Here is a 16,947-nt window from a genome sequence, read left to right as displayed (position 1 = left end):
CATGACGAATTGTGTCAAACTAATATTGATTCTATTGGAATATAGTAATTGTTTACAGTGATATTGGATCTGTGTTAGGATCCAATAATTGTTTACAGTGATATTGGATCTGTGTTAGGATCCAATAATTGTTTAATTACAGTGATATTTGATCTAATAGGATCCAGTAATTGCTTACAGTGATATTTGATCTGTGCTAGGATCCAATAATTGTTTACAGTGGTATTGGATCTGTGTTAGGTTCCAATAATTGTTTACAGCATCTCATACATTGATCATGTGACACAGTATTCTACAAATTTCACTTCAAGAGAAAGTTATATATTAGTACATTGTATTTTCAATTGGATATGAAAGGGGGAAAGGGAATGGGGGGGGGTGACGAGGTTTATGTCTATTTTTTTTTGTACTATTTTTGATTTCTACTCCCCTCCCCCATCTAGATCAATGAACTTTTTTATTTTATGTCAGTGGACTTTGTTCCTCAGCAGATTTAAAGAAACATGAAGTTTTGTAACGTTAAATATCACGAGACTCTGAAAATCATTAAATTATTAAACAGCAGTTTCTCTAGCAGTTTAGCTATGTCTTATCAGAGACATAAATAACAATTTATTATATTATGTTATGTTATGTTATTTATATCTCTGGTCTTATTTATTAACTAACAGTAAAAGCATAACAATTACAGCAATATTATAGCCTTTTGGCAATCAAAAAGAAATTCTGTCATGGAAATATAAGGAGGCTAAATCAATAAAACTCTTCAGGTATTTCGCCTTATTGCATAACAGTTTAATTAAGGTGCAAAACTTGTTTGTGTGTTTGGTCAAAGAGCTCTCGCTCTATTTCTCTCTCTCTCTCTCTCTCTCTCTCTCTCTCTCTCTTTCTCTCTCTCTCTCTCTATCTGACCGGAATTTTTTTTACAAATCTGCGACTTTATATACTAGACTGTTTTGGTTCTGTTTTAGAGAAAGCTCCGCCATCTTGTTAGCGTACACACCAAGTTCGGCGACGTTGCTGACCTCAGTATCTACCCCCTGGGAGTACAGACCTTGTGCGCAGGCGCCACCCTCAAATCTTACAGCCACCACTAATCACGGAATTAACAAATCATTAATAAAAAATGTATTTTAATAAAAGAAAAAAAAATAACAAACGCAATTTTTAAAAGCTTTATTCTAAGTAACGTCAACCATTTTGGGTTGTCAGATTTTTATTCGATCTTCCTTTGAAACAAACATTGCACATTTAGTTAAATTATACGAATAAGAATTTCTCATTTTTGAACATTACTTTAAAAGAAATCTCAATAAATAATATTATTGTGATTTGAACACACACCTGACAAAACATGTAAGTGTTCACTCTGATAAATATAATTATTTTAACAAATTAATTTAATAGTATTATATAAATAAGTTTGCCACTGAAATATCAATAAAAGTTATAAATCGTTTAGACACGTTCATAAGGTTAAACTTCAGGTTTCAGATTACATTAACAGCATCAACTTCTTCATCGTTACTTTTCAAAATAAAAATTCAATCTGAAAAAAGTATCCTTTTGGCCCATTTTCCTAACAAAGATACTGGCATTTAATTTCAATTTAATTTACATGTATTCATTAATTTAAAAGTAGATTGCCGTCAAATCTCTTATTTATGTTTTTTCTCTCGTTTTTTTTAGTTTGCGAAAAAATAACAAAATGAACCAGGTCAAGTTAGTTCAAGCTAGTAACAAAGGAAAAAGCAGGAGAAACTGATAAAGTTATACTTTAAGTTAATCATATAAATATTTTATCCGTGGACAATAACTCAAAAGGAAGCTTGTGAATTTTTATATATAGTCAAATATAAAATGTTGATTGACAGTAACAATCAAAACTGATGATAATAATAATGATATTCATCTTAGCACAGAGGTAGAAAACGATTTGAGTTGATAGTACCGATTCTATCAAAACCGTGGCAATTTCATTTACCTTGCTAAATGGTGTGGCGAAGAAACCCAAACACGATTGTACGAGGGCTTAAATACTCGTTTTAAACAATAGATGAATACCTTTCAATTGATCTGGAATTTTTTTGGTTTAGAAATGTAGCATAATCATGTTTTATTACAACGTGGCACGATAACGTTCAAAACACGAAGTCAAGATGACGCATGCGTAGTTTGTAAAAAAAAAAAGTCTTTACATATCATTTTGAGTTTCTTGCCCTTTCACGCCGCCGTACTCTTGTATCTTTCACCATGCATTTTATAATAGCTCTTATACCACTTGCTCACAATAGTTTGAGAGTTATAGGTAAGTTTTTCTGTTTCCTTCTGTATTCTGTATTCCCTTCAAAATTGATATTGGTTATTCCACCAGTTCTTCTTCATTCACCCTCAAGATAGATAGAAGAGAAACAGTGAAGTTCTAATTTATAGATCGTTGTTAGCTTTTTTTTTATACAGGTAAGTGCACGTTAATAGTACTTTACATGACAACATACCATATTAAACCAGCAAAAAATAGATTTTTCCCATCTTCTGATACATGTATGACCAAATAGGGGCAAAGGAAAAGAGAAAAAATGTTGTTTCGACCTTGACATTAGAAACAACTCAAGGTCACTGCACTCTTCATGTTAACACTGAAGATGAAGAATGAGTGACACAAAAGGAAGAGAAAATATTCTTGGACAAGGATTTTGCATGGATAATTCATACAACCTTGACCTCTGACCAATTGACCTTGACCTCTGGCTTTAGAAACTTCAAATCCTTTTGTTGATGTGAGTATTTTTTGACCGTTTGTGCCAAATGGAGAGAAAATATGCTCCTGACTAAGTTTAACCCAGAGATGTGATATGACTTTGGTTCAAGGGCATTGTACATTTGTTACGATGATAGCTGCAGATCTGTATACTAGCTCTTTGATTGAACAAATTTGGATAGACAAATCAGTTTGTCTCTCCGATTTTTTTCAACCAGAGAGCTACAGATCTACAGCTATTACGAAGAGACACCCTGTTGGTGAAGTTTGAGCAATACGAAATGGCTATAGAGGGGACGAAACTTTACATCTTTATGTAAAGGAAATTTCTGTGTAATGTTTCGTTGATATTGTGATCATATTCCCCCAAAATATGTATTCATTTGTACAACATATTAAACATTACGTTTTAAAAGCCATAATCAGCAGTAAATGTGGTCTATTTTCAACATCATTTAAACTGGTATGCTTTTCGAGTACATGTACAACTATGCACATTAGGACATGTTTTATGCGGAAGGGGTTTTCCAAGTTATGACGTAATCTTCCGTCCATCCATGAACCACCAGGGGAAACATTTTATTTCTTTAAAAAGACAACAAAAACAATAGACTCTCGTGTTGATTGAAGAATAAAATATAAGAAATGGTCAATATCATGTGTTAATATGATCAGTTTAATGTAGGTAACTTTTTTAATATATATATATATATAAATATATATTACATGTACATTGTTTTATATGTTTTTCAAGCACGACAATATACATGTAATTAAACTCTAAATAGTAATAGGAATTAGGCCAATTCATACATACCTATTTAAAAAAACAAAATTATTCTATATAGCGTGAGAGCCAGATTTATGAAAATATATATGGAGACTCAGAATTAAAATCAATATTTGTACACTCCCAGGTTGCATATACCTGCATTAATCTTTACAGTTGCGGTTTCGTTTTGCAGAGTTTTTTTATTTTTTGTAGACAATGCTGAAAATTGAACATAAATGTAAGTACTAGTATCATGGAACACATCCACTGTATGTAGACCTTAATTTAGGTATAATTATTTCATAAATTACATAGTTTGACAAGATATACAATTATATGCATAGCTCTGTGTTCTGAATTTGAAAATGAAAAAGTTTTGAGAATTTTTGAATAAATCTATCTGTTTGTGCAATTTTGTCCAGGCTAAACCACTGTTTCAGAGAATTTTGGAATGTCAACAATGTCAACTTCCTACATAAAGAAGCATTATCTAACACATGTAATCTTAATAATCATTCAAGAATGTGATATCTTAAACACATTTCACATCTTTTGGATTGTATGCATTGTCATTCCGAAAATATGTCAACCAGACGCTACAAAAGTGCATGTAAACTTGATTTTTAGTTTGACATTTTAAAGCTGTTCAGCAAATTTCATATTATTCCTCAAACGCATAAAGAAAAAAAAGTGTGGAAAATTGAAGTGGGACAGACTGACGGACGGACAGACATACGGACGAACAGACGGACGGACGGACGTAGAGGAAAGCTATAGTTCCCTTCGGTGAAACCGGTAGGGGACTAATAAGAGACACTCCGATTTCAAATAGTAATGAAAATAATGAAAAACTATAATTTTCTAAATTTCAAGAATGTTTTGATAACAGAAGATAAAACTATGAACATCTTAAAACTTCATAATTCGTCTTGTATACTTGGAACATCTTTCGAACAGTGAACAGCTATTCCCCCATGTTCTCCAGAGCTATTCCTGCATCTTCGTTTTTGTTTTCAAAAATCGGATTTCACCTCCATTTCAGTTGTTAGTTTTAATAAGAATCCCTAAATTTTATCACAGTATGCTTATACAGCCTTCAGAAAGCTGGCAAAATATAAATGGAGGAAGTCATGGTTTAAATCTACGAACCTGCATGGAATTTTCCTATCCAGGATAAAACGATATTTTGTTTACAAGATATTTATTTGCATTATTTATGAAGGTGTGTAATGTTTACATATAATTAATCGCCTTTTATTTTTAAACCCATAGGATACTCAAGCGCAGTTAGGCACGTGTTCTCCTTTGTTCTGATACTTGTAGGTCAATTTAATAAAAAATAATAGAATTATTAAATCATGGCAGCATGCACAAAATACCCATTATAATGTATTATCTAAAGAATGTAAGAAGTATTACATTACAAGGTGTCATTTAAAAAATGGGCCGCTGAATTGTACGTGCTATAAGATTTCATAATAGAAGCATAATGAGATTCATGCATAAAATGCTGCATTGGTTTATTTTGAATAGTTACGTTATACTGTATAGAATATCTGTTAAAACTCGAACATGTACTTCATTTGAAATTCAGTCATCGTGACTGTTCAATAAGGAAGGGGGGGGGGATACAGAATTATGATACACGGGGAATAACTCTAATTGTTTTGAATTCTTTACATTCCTTACAAGCAAGCTCAGCCATGTTTAAGTTACGCGTACACGTCTGCATGTTTGATGTCCGATTCGACGAATATGTAAATTGATTTGTTTTAAACAAGGTTTGTGCCGCTTATAATTGACTTTATTTATTAGACGAAAATTGAGATACCTACATGTAAAATTGATTGTTTTGAATTAATATCTCTCAACTATAAGTACTTTCGTTTTAATTTTCTGTATGAGTTGACCTTTAAGAGATATATTTTATGATTAAATGCTTATCAGTTAATGCAAGTTGATCATTCTATTTGGTTATTGTAAACCCTTGAAAAAAGCAGGGCTTCAACATACGGTTTTTACGTTGGCTCTTAATATATTAACAATTAATCCTACGTTTTGTTCTGGATTAAAGACAAACAGTTAATTTAATTTTTTCATTTAATTTTTTCATTAAATTTTTAGAAAAACGATGGATCCTCATTCTAGTGCCCAGGATGTGCACCGATGTGATTTTTGTGAGACCGCCATAGTACACAGTTACTGTGACTTTTGTCATGTCAACCTCTGCAAGCCCTGTGTAGTAGATCACATCTCAGATGAATATGACAAACATAAAATAGTCCCTTTTGGGGAGCGAAGATCAACTCTGATTTACCCAAAATGTGGGACACATCCACACAAAAACTGTGACTTGCAGTGCAAGAATTGCAACGACATATTTGTTTGTTCTTCTTGTACTGCATCAGAAACACATAAAGGACATATTTTTGTAGAAGTTTCCGAAGTTTACACGACAAAGAAAAATGCTATTGCAGACGAGGCAAACAAGTTAGAAAATCTTATTTCTCCTACCTATGAAGAAATTGCACTCGACTTGGAAAATCAGCTTGCCAGCCTGGATGGAGGATATGAGAAACTAACGACATCAATGTCCAAACTAGGAGAGCAATGGCACAGAGAAATCGACATCGTTATCGATAAAATGAAAACTGAAATCAGTGAGATAAAAGTAAAACACCGAGACATTTTACAGAAACACTTGGATGAAATCAAACAGATACAGGCTCTCATAAAACAAACATTACTGGCCATAGAAGAAATAAAAAAATCCACTGAAGTATCTCCTACGATTGAATACAGCTCTAAGATAAGAGAGTTCAGCAAGCTGCCACCCAAAGTAAAGATTGCACTGCCAACATTCTTTCCAAAACCATTAGACCATGAAAAGTTGTATAATATGTTAGGGCAGATAACTCCTTTGTCTACTGCTACAGAAGAGAATGTCTTGTCACTAAACCAACCCAACACTTCAGTAAGAGAACTGTTTGATGAACCGGAGCTTGTTGCCACAATACAGACAGGGTATGAAAAACTTTTCAGTGTCACCTATCTAAATGAAGATTGTGTTTGGACATTTGGATCGACAAAGGATATCAAATGCTTTAACATGAAAGGTGAATTGCTTCATACAGTTAGCAACAAATCAGAACAACGACCCAATGATATAGCTGTAGACAGTGATGGGAATTTACTTTTCAGTGACGGGAAATCAAAGACAGTGAATAAAGTAAATAATGGACAAACAGAAGAGTTGATCAGATTACAAGGATGGATACCTAGTAAATTGTGTGTCACCTCTACTGGTGGTCTCCTGGTTATCATGATCAGTGATGATGAAACTCAATGCAAAGTTATCCGTTACTCGGGATCTACAGAGAAACAAACAATTCAGTTTGATGATGAAGGTAAACCTCTGTACTCGGGGAGTGCTGTAATTAAATACATCACTGAAAACAGAAACCATGACATCTGTGTAGCTGACTATAAGGCTAGAGCAGTAGTGGTGGTTAATCAGAACGGGAAACTCAGATGGAGATACATCGGTCATCCCTCAGTTACCAAAAATGAACCATTTAACCCATTTGGTATCACAACAGACAGTCAGAGTCGTGTCCTGACAGCAGACCCTGGCAACCGTTGTATCCACATTCTGGATCAGGATGGACAGTTTCTCCGTTACATTGATAACTGTGATCTGAAGAGTCCGTATGGTTTATGTGTGGACAATAATGACAATCTGTTTGTATCCGAACATTTTAAAGGCAATGTAAAGAAAATAAAATTTCTCAGATAGACACCAAACTGGGTGATAGAGATTAAGCAAGACTATTTCCATGAATTGATCATTTGTTGTAAGTAAAGTAAACTTCGTTCATATCAGGGGTGCAGAACACATGTATTTCATACTATGTATGAATAAATATTTACATTCAGTGTAATTTATTATGATTGTATTGAAAATCTGCGATGTTCAATTTCATGTGAATACACTTAGCCTATTCATGCGTTAAAGCACAAATAAAAACTTCATCACGCATTTTGAGTTATTGTACGACTAAAGGAAATGTTCATACTTACATAACTAATTTGATATTTACTTATGATATATGATATACTATTGTAAAAGTAGAATGCAAACAGTACAATACATGTAAACTTAAAGGCCGAACATTTTACAAACGCCCCCTTTTTTTACGTGTACAAACTTCAAAATGATGCCGCTTGTCAATCAAGTTTGAAACAATAGCACCCAGTTTGATTGACGTGATCGTCCGAGCGTGATCTTGCCAGGTCCGCGGATTTCTGTTTACTAGCAATTAACAACGTTATCTTTGATATCTTCCGTCATGAATTAAAAAGGGGGAATTGAAAATTGATTTTTAAACATTACCAGTATTAAAATTGATTATGAAAAATAATTATTCAGTGATTGAAAATACGCACAATTTATATTTGAATTATGTTGAATGTGTGTGACCTAATAAATTCCACGAACATGCATGGACAGCTCCAAAACATATAAAATTTTCTTTTTACAACAAACGCACACTGTGCTACTAAACCTATTTTTACTGGTAATTCACTCAGTTGGAAGTTGGTGCATGTAAACGTCACTCCATGGAAAACGAACTCCATTAATTGTCGACGTATAATGGCTGTCTTTACATTCCACATTCTTACTGATCGTATGGTTTTCTTATACTATTATAATTGTTAAAATTAAGTTTTTAAACCATGTCAAGTGCTAAACATAATGTACTGAGTTAAACTTTTATAGCAGAATTAATTTACGGCATTGTTCAATTGTGCTTTACACACGTGTGCTTAGAGAAAATTCGGACGACACATACCATTTCCGTATAAAATCGCTTCGTATGGTCATTAGAACAATAAAATATTTAAACTAAGACCAATTCTGACTAATTCTTTATTTCCTGTGTATTAATTTGCCTCCTGTGTATAGCGATTAGCAGCGTTCACGACCACAGGTAGACAGCAAGCCCCGGAGGCTTTCACACCTCTAATAATTAAGCCCCGCCCTCACCTGAGATTTACCACCCGGTAAAAATGTTTGGCCTTTAAGATTACAAGAAATCATGTATAGCAACCAGATTAATTAATTGTTTTTGTTTGTACATAAACATGGTGGCGGCAAATGATTCATCAAAATTAGGCATTTTATCCACGGGGCCAAGTCCGTTTTAACATTAATTTCAATGTAACCATAACATTTTCTTTATTTATCATATGGTTACATTGAAATTAATGTTAAAACGGGCTCGGTCCCTGTGATTTCGTCCGCATGGAGGGAAAGTGTCTAAGGGGGGGGGGGGGGCTAAAAGGAGGTGATTGTCTTATAGACAACATGACGAATTGTGTCTAACTAATATTGATTCTATTGGAATATAGTAATTGTTTACAGTGATATTGGATCTGTGTTAGGATCCAATAATTGTTTACAGTGATATTGGATCTGTGTTAGGATCCAATAATTGTTTACAGTGATATTGGATCTATTAGAATCCAGTAATTGTGTACAGTGATATTGGATCTGTGCTAGGATCCAATAATTGTTTACAGTGGTATTGGATCTGTGCTAGGTTCCAATAATTGTTTACAGCATCTCATACATTGATCATGTGACACAGTATTCTACAAATTTCACTTCAAGAGAAAGTTATATATTAGTACATTGTATTTTCATGGGATATGAAAGAGGGAAAAGGAATGGGGGGGGGTGACAAGGCCTTTGTCTATTTTTTTAGTACTACGTTTGATTTCTCCTCCCCTCCACCAGCTAGATCAATGAACTTTTTAGTTTATGTCAGTGGGCTTTGCTCCTCAGCAGATTTAAAGAAACATGCAGTTTTGTAACGTTAAATATACGAGACTCTGAAAATCATAAAATTATAAAACAGCAGTTTCTCTAGCAGTTTAGCTATGTCTTATCAGAGACATAAATAACAATTTATTATGTTATGTTATTTATATCTCTGATCTTATTTATTAAGTAACGGTAAAAGCATAACAATTACAGCAATATTATAGCTTTTTGGCAATCAAAAAGAAAATCTGTCATGGAAATATAAGGAGGCTAGATCAATAAAACTCTTCAAGTATTTCGCCTTATTGCATAACAGTTTAATTAAGGTGCAAAACTTGTTTGTGTGTTTGGTCAAAGAGCTCTCTCTCTCTCTCTCTCTCTCTCTCTCTCTCTCTCTCTCTCTCTCTCTCTCTCTCTCTCTCTCTCTCTGACCGGATTTTCTTTTTATAAATCTGCGACTTTATATACTCGACTGTTTTGGTTCTGTTTTAGACAAAGCTCAGCCATCTTGTTAGCGTACACACCAAGTTCAGCGACGTTGCTGACCTCAGTATCTACCCCCCGGAAGTACAGACCTTGTGCGCAGGCGCCACTCTCAAATCTTACAGCCACCACTAATCACGGAATTAACAAATCATTAATAAAAAATGTATTTTAATAAAAGAGAAAAAATTACAAAAGCAATTTTTAAACGTTTTATTCTAAGAAACGTGAACCATTTTCGGTTGTCAGATTTTTATTCGATATTCCTTTGAAACAAACATTGTACATTTAGTTAAGTTTCACGAATAAGAATTTTTCATTTTTGAACATTACTTTAAAAGAAATCTCAATAGATAATTGTGATTTGAACACACACCTGACAAAACATGTAAATGTTCATTCTGATAAAGATAATTGTTTTAACAAATTAATTTAATAGTATTATATAAATAAGTTTGCCACCAAAATATCAATAAAAGTTATAAATCGTTTAGACACGTTCATAAGGTTAAACTTCAGGTTTCAGATTACATTAACAGCATCAACTTCTTCATCTTTACTTTCAAAATAAAAATTCAATCTGAAAAAAAAGTATCCTTTTGGCCCATTTTCCTAACAAAGATACTGGCATTTAATTTCAATTTAATTTACATGTATTAATTAATTTAAAAGTAGATTGCTGCCAAATCTCTTATTTATGTCTTTTCTCTCGTTTTTTTTTAGCTCACATGAGCTGAAAGCTCAAGTGAGCTATTCTGATCACATTTTGTCCGTCGTCCGTCTGTCCGTCTGTCCGTCCGTCCGTCTGTCCGTCCGTCTGTCCTTCTGTAAACTTTTTACATTTTGAACTTCTTCTCTAAAACTGCTTATCCAATGTCAACCAAATTTGGCACAAAGCATCCTTATGGGAGGGCGAATATAAATTGCAAAAATTAAAGTCCGATCTGTATTCAAAGCGGAGAAAACCTTGAAAATGTAGAAAAAGGGGGGGGGGTGCATTTTTAAAAATCTTCTTCTCAAGAACTACCGAGGCAAATTCAACGTAGTTTAGCATAAATTATCCTTATGGGAAGGAAAATATAAATTGCAAAAATTAAGGGGTAATTTTGTTTCAAATCGAAGTTATTACGAAAATAATAATAAAGGAAAGGCGTGTTTCAATCGGGCTCGGCATCCGGTAAAATGGGTAGGCAAGACATGGCCTGGGCAAAACAAAAGATTGGCAGTTATTAATCTGCCAATCTCATTAAAATTTCAGGATATTTGATGGACTAGTATATTTGTATTCGCTGTAGATATTGCTGCAAAATAATGCGTATTTGGAATTGAAGATTGCCGATCTGCCCCGACATTTATTTTGCCACGGCCCGGGTTTGCATACCCATTTTACCAAGTCTAAAACGAGGTTCTTTGTTTAAAGTAGCCATGACGGTCGATCTGACTATGATGAATTTGCTTGTTGTGCAACAGTTCGCGTATGAAGAGAAGTTTTTAAACATGAAAAATATATTGGTGCCGATTTTGTGAAGTAAATTGAGGCTAAATATTTCAAGGCGTTGACAGTTTTCACACATGACGTTGGTGTTAGCTTGTTCTGATTTTCGTTTCGTTTTCATTATTCATGCTTTGTAACCTGGAAACTATCGTATGTATTTCGTGATTTTTACGTATCAAATCAATCAGAGACTTCGGTAAATCAAACAGTTACGTTAACTGTTTACCTGCGCAAATTAAGCAAAATCTGATGTAGGGGTACTGAAATACAATTCATTCTATCGGTAATTCGGCATTATCTTTTGCGTAATGGTAGATTAATGCAATAGGTTTTGTTGAGATGCTTGGCATTTTCTCTAGTTTATTCAGTTTAAATAGAGTTTGATATCGCTTACGGAAATATGTAGGTATATCCATGTATATATATGATTCATTTCGAAAAAATAAATTGTGTTCTTTATTTGTTATACATGTAGTGTATGTTGTTTACAATTTCTATTTACTAACCATATTTGAGTGTTAAGCTTCGAATTATAAGCAAGATACAGAGATTTGCTCACAATTCTATGTTTGTACACAGATCTTAAAAGCTAAAGATTAAAAAAGTATAAAAAATTGTCAATATTTATTACGAAAATTTTCAAAATCTGTTCTTCCAGAAACCCACTTATTGAATTGTAAACTTAACCTTTTTAGCTCACCTGAGGATGGGGCCACAATGGGGGGTCGAAGTTTAACATGAATATATAGAGTAACTCTTTAGAAATCTTCTTCTCAGAAACAAATCGGCCAGGAAAGCTGAAACTTGTGCGGATGCATCCTCAGGTAGTGAAGATTCAAAGATGTGAAAATCATGACCCCTGGGGGTAGGGTGGGGCCACAATGGAGAGTCGAAGTTTAACATATGAATATAAAAAGTAATTCTTTAAAAATCTTCTTCTCAGAAACTAATCGGCCAGGAAAGCTGACACTTGTGTGGATGCATCCTTAGGTAGTGAAGATTCAAATTTGTGAAAATCATGACCCCCGAGGGTAGGGTGGGGCCACAATAGGGGATCGACGTTTTACATAGGAATATATACAGTAAATCTTTAAAAATCTTCTTCTCAGAAACTAATCAGACAGGAAAGCTGACACTTGTGTGGATGCATCCTCAGGTAGTGTAAATTTTAAAGTTGTGAAAATCATGACCCCCGGGGGTAGGGCGGGGCCACAATGGGGGATCGAAGTTTAACATAGGAATATATACAGTAAATCTTTAAAAATCTTCTTCTCAGAAACTGATTCGCCGGCAAAGCTGGAACTTGTGTGGAAGCATCCTCAGGTAGTGTAGATTCAAAGTTGTGAATCATGACCCCTGGGGGTAGGTTGGGGTCACAATGGGGGATCGAAGTTTAACATATGATTATATACAGTAAATCTTTAAAAATCTTCTTCTCAGAAACTAATTAGCCAGGAAAGCTAAAACTTGTGTGGAAGCATACTCAGGTAGTGTAGATTCAAATTTGTGAAAATCATGACCCCTGGGGGTAGGTTTGGGCCACAATGGGAGGTTTATGTTTTACATAGGAATAAACAGAGTTATTCTTTAAAAATCTTCTTCTCAGAAACTAATCAGCCAGGAAAGCTGAAACTTGTGTGAAAGCATCCTCAGGTAGTGTAGATTCAAAGTTGTGAAAATAATGATCCCCAGGGGTAGGGTGGGGCCACAATGGGGGGGGGGGTCAAAGTTTAACAAAGGAATATATAGGGTAAATCTTTAAAAATCTTCTCAGAAACTAATCAGCCAGATGATTCTTTATAATTGTTAAGACTTTGGCCCCAGGACAATTCTTTGGCCTCACGAGAAGGTTCAGAGTTTGATGTACGTTAATATCCCAAATATAAACTATTGTTAGGGATCTTTTTTAGATCTGCAATACTCAACATATGATATGACTATAAAATCATCCTGTTAGAAAAGGGACTAATGATTATAAACATAAGAATATCCAGGGGAAAATGGATTTTATTTATACAGGATTTACATGAATTATTGTACATTGTCCAGATAGTTTGTATTATGACTCCATTGAGCTGATTTTATCATACCGCTTGTTCCTCAGGTGAGCGATGTGGCCCATGGGCCTCTTGTTTTAGTTTGCGAAAAAAATAACAAAATGAACCAGGACAAGTTAGTTCAAGCTAGTAACAAGGGAAAAAGCAGGAGAAACTGATAAAGTTATACTTAAAGTTAATCATATAAATATTTTATCCGTGGGCAATAACTCAAAAGGAAGCTTGTGAATTTTTAAATAGTCAAATATAAAATGTTGATTGACAGTAACAATCAAAACTGATGATAATAATAATGATATTCATCTTAGCACAGAGGTAGATAACGATTTGAGTTGATAGTAACGATTCTATCAAAACCGTGGCAATTTCATTTACCTTGCTAAATGGTGTGGCGAAGAAACCCAAACACGATTGTACGAGGGCTTAAATACTCGTTTTAAACAATAGATGAATACCTTTCAATTGATCTGGAATTTTTTTGGTTTAGAAATGTAGCATAATCATGTTTTATTACAACGTGGCACGATAACGTTCAAAACACGAAGTCAAGATGACGCATGCGTAGTTTGTAAAAAAAAATGTCTTTACATATCATTTTGAGTTTCTTGCCCTTTCACGCCGCCGTACTCTTGTATCTTTCACCATGCATTTTATAATAGCTCTTATACCACTTGCTCACAATAGTTTGAGAGTTATAGGTAAGTTTTTCTGTTTCCTTCTGTATTCTGTATTCCCTTCAAAATTGATATTGGTTATTCCACCAGTTCTTCTTAATTCACCCTCAAGATAGATAGAAGAGAAACAGTGAAATTCTAATTTATAGATCGTTGTTAGCTTTTTATTATACAGGTACATGCACGTTAATAGTACTTTACATGACAACATACCATATTAAACCAGCAAAAAATAGATTTTTCCCATCTTCTGATACATGTATGACCAAATAGGGGCAAATGAAAAGAGAAAAAATGTTGTTTCGACCTTGACATTAGAAACAACTCAAGGTCACTGCACTCTTCATGTTAACACTGAAGATGAAGAATGAGTGACACAAAAGGAAGAGAAAATATTCTTGGACAAGGATTTTGCATGGGTAATTCATACAACCTTGACCTCTGACCAATTGACCTTGACCTTTGGCCTTACTCACATCAACAAATCCTTTTGTTGATGTGAGTATTTTTTTACCTTTTGTGCCAAATGGAGAGAAAATATGCTCCTAAGTTTAACCCAGAGATGTGATATGACTTTGGTTCAAGGGCATTGTACATTTGTTACGAAGATAGCTGCAGATCTGTATACTAGCTCTCTGGTTGAAAAATTTCGAATAGACAAATCAGTTTGTCTCTCCGATTTTTATCAACCAGAGAGCTACAGATCTACAGCTATTACGAAGAGACACCCTGTTAGTGAAGTTTGAGCAATATACGAAATGGCTATAGAGGGGACAAAACTTTACATCTTTATGTAAAGGAGATTTCTGTGTAATGTTTCGTTGATATTGTGATCATATTCCCAAAAATATGTATTCATTTGTACAACATATTAAACATTACGTTTTAAAAGCCATAATCAGCAGTAAATGTGGTCTACTTTCAACATCATTTAAACTGGTATGCTTTTCGAGTACAACTATGCACATTAGGACATGTTTTATGCGGAAGGGGTTTTCCAAGTTATGACGTAATCTTCCGACCAGGGAAAACATTTTATTTTTTAAAAAGACATAAAAAAACAATAGACTCTCGTGTTGATACAAGAATAAAATATAAGAAATGATCAATATCATGTGCTAATATGATCAGTTTAATGTAAGTAACTTTAAAACAAATGTATATATTACATGTACATTGTTTTATATGTTTTTCAAGCACGACAATATACATGTAATTAAACTCTAAATAGTAATAGGAATTAGGCCAATTCATACATACCTCTTTTTAAAAAAAAATTATTCTATATAGCGCGAGAGCCAGATTTATGAAAATATATATGGAGACTCAGAATTAAAATCAAAATTTGTACACTCCCAGGTTGCATATACCTGCATTCATCTTTACAGTTGGGGTTTCGTTTTGCAGAGTTTTTATTTTTTGTAAACAATGCTGAAAATTGAACATTAATGTAAGAATCATGGTACACATGCACTGTACGTAGACCTTAATTTAGGTAATTATTTCATAAATTACATAGTTTGACAAGATATACAATTATATACATAGCTCTGTGCTCTGAATTTGTAAATGAAAAAGTTTTGAGAATTTTTGAATAAATCTATCTGTTTGTGCAATTTTGTCCAGGCTTAACCACTGTTTTAGAGAATTTTGGATTGTCAACAATATCAACTTCCTATATAAAGAAGCATTATCTAACACATCTAATCTTAACAATCATTCAAGAATGTGATTTCATATCTTTTGGATTGTATGCATTGTCATTCCGAAAATATGTCAACCAGACGCTACAAAAGTGCATGTAAACTTGATTTTTAGTTTGACATTTTAAAGCTGTTCAGCAAATTTCATATTATTCCTCAAACGCAAAAAGAAAAAAAAAGTGTGGAAAACTGAAGTGGGACAGACTGACGGACGGACGGACGGACAGACGGACGGACGGACGGACAGACGGACGTAGAGGAAAGCTATAGTTCCCTTCGGTGAAACCGGTAGGGGACTAATAAGAGACACTCCGATTTCAAATAGTAATGAAAATAATGAAAAACTATTATTTTCTAAATTTCAAGAATGTTTTGATAACAGAAGATAAAACTATGAACATCTTAAAACTTCATAATTCGTCTTGTATACTTGGAACATCTTTCGAACAGTGAACAGCTATTCCCCCATGTTCTCCAGAGCTATTCCTACATCTTCGTATTGTTTTCAAAAATCGGATTTCACCTCCATTTCAGTTGTTAGTTTTAAAAAGAATCCCTTAATTTTATCACAGTATGCTTATACAGCCTTCAGAAAGCTGGCAAAATATAAATGTAGGAAGTCATGGTTTAAATCTATGAACCTGCATGGAATTTTCCTATCCAGGATAAAACGATATTTTGTTTACAGGATATTTATTTACATTTTTATGTAGGTGTGTAATGTTTAATTAATCGCCTTTTATTTTTAAACCCATAGGATACTCAAGCGCAGTTAGGCACGTGTTCTCCTTTGTTCTGATACTTGTAGGTCAATTTAATAAAAAATAATAGAATTGTTAAAACATGGCAGCATGCACAAAATACCCATTATAATGTATTATCTAAAGAATGTAAGAAGTATTACATTACAAGGTGTCATTTAAAAAATGGGCCGCTGAATTGTACGTGCTATAAGATTTCATAATAGAAGCATAATGAGATTCATGCATAAAATGCTGCATTGGTTTATTTTGAATAGTTACGTTATACTGTATAGAATATCTGTTAAAACTCGAACATGTACTTCATTTGAAATTCAGTCATCGTGACTGTTCAATAAGGAAGGGGGGGGGGGATACAGAATTATGATACACGGGGAATAACTCTAATTGTTTTGAATTCTTTACATTCCTTAC

At 33.8% G+C, this 16,947-nt stretch overlaps 1 protein-coding gene across 1 annotated transcript; it reads left to right on the top strand.

The window, feature by feature from the left end:
• The first annotated feature begins 5,222 nt into the window (after positions 1-5,222).
• Positions 5,223-7,688, top strand: LOC136272371 (uncharacterized). Its single transcript, XM_066073845.1, has 2 exons — positions 5,223-5,314; positions 5,658-7,688. The coding sequence occupies exon 2, from the start codon at positions 5,665-5,667 to the stop codon at positions 7,327-7,329; it is 1,665 nt and encodes a 554-aa protein (XP_065929917.1). The 5' UTR covers positions 5,223-5,314; positions 5,658-5,664; the 3' UTR covers positions 7,330-7,688.
• Positions 7,689-16,947: the final 9,259 nt, after the last annotated feature.

The sequence above is a fragment of the Magallana gigas genome, chromosome 10 (genome assembly GCF_963853765.1).
Source record: "Magallana gigas chromosome 10, xbMagGiga1.1, whole genome shotgun sequence".
Lineage (NCBI taxonomy): Eukaryota > Metazoa > Mollusca > Bivalvia > Ostreida > Ostreidae > Magallana > Magallana gigas.
Note: the sequence above shows the minus strand (reverse complement) of the source record. Positions and strands in the feature narration are given on the sequence as shown.

Bases quoted from the DNA above. Each gene is read 5' to 3' on its own strand.
- LOC136272371 (XM_066073845.1), top strand. From the start codon at position 5,665: ATGGATCCTCATTCTAGTGCCCAGGATGTGCACCGATGTGATTTTTGT.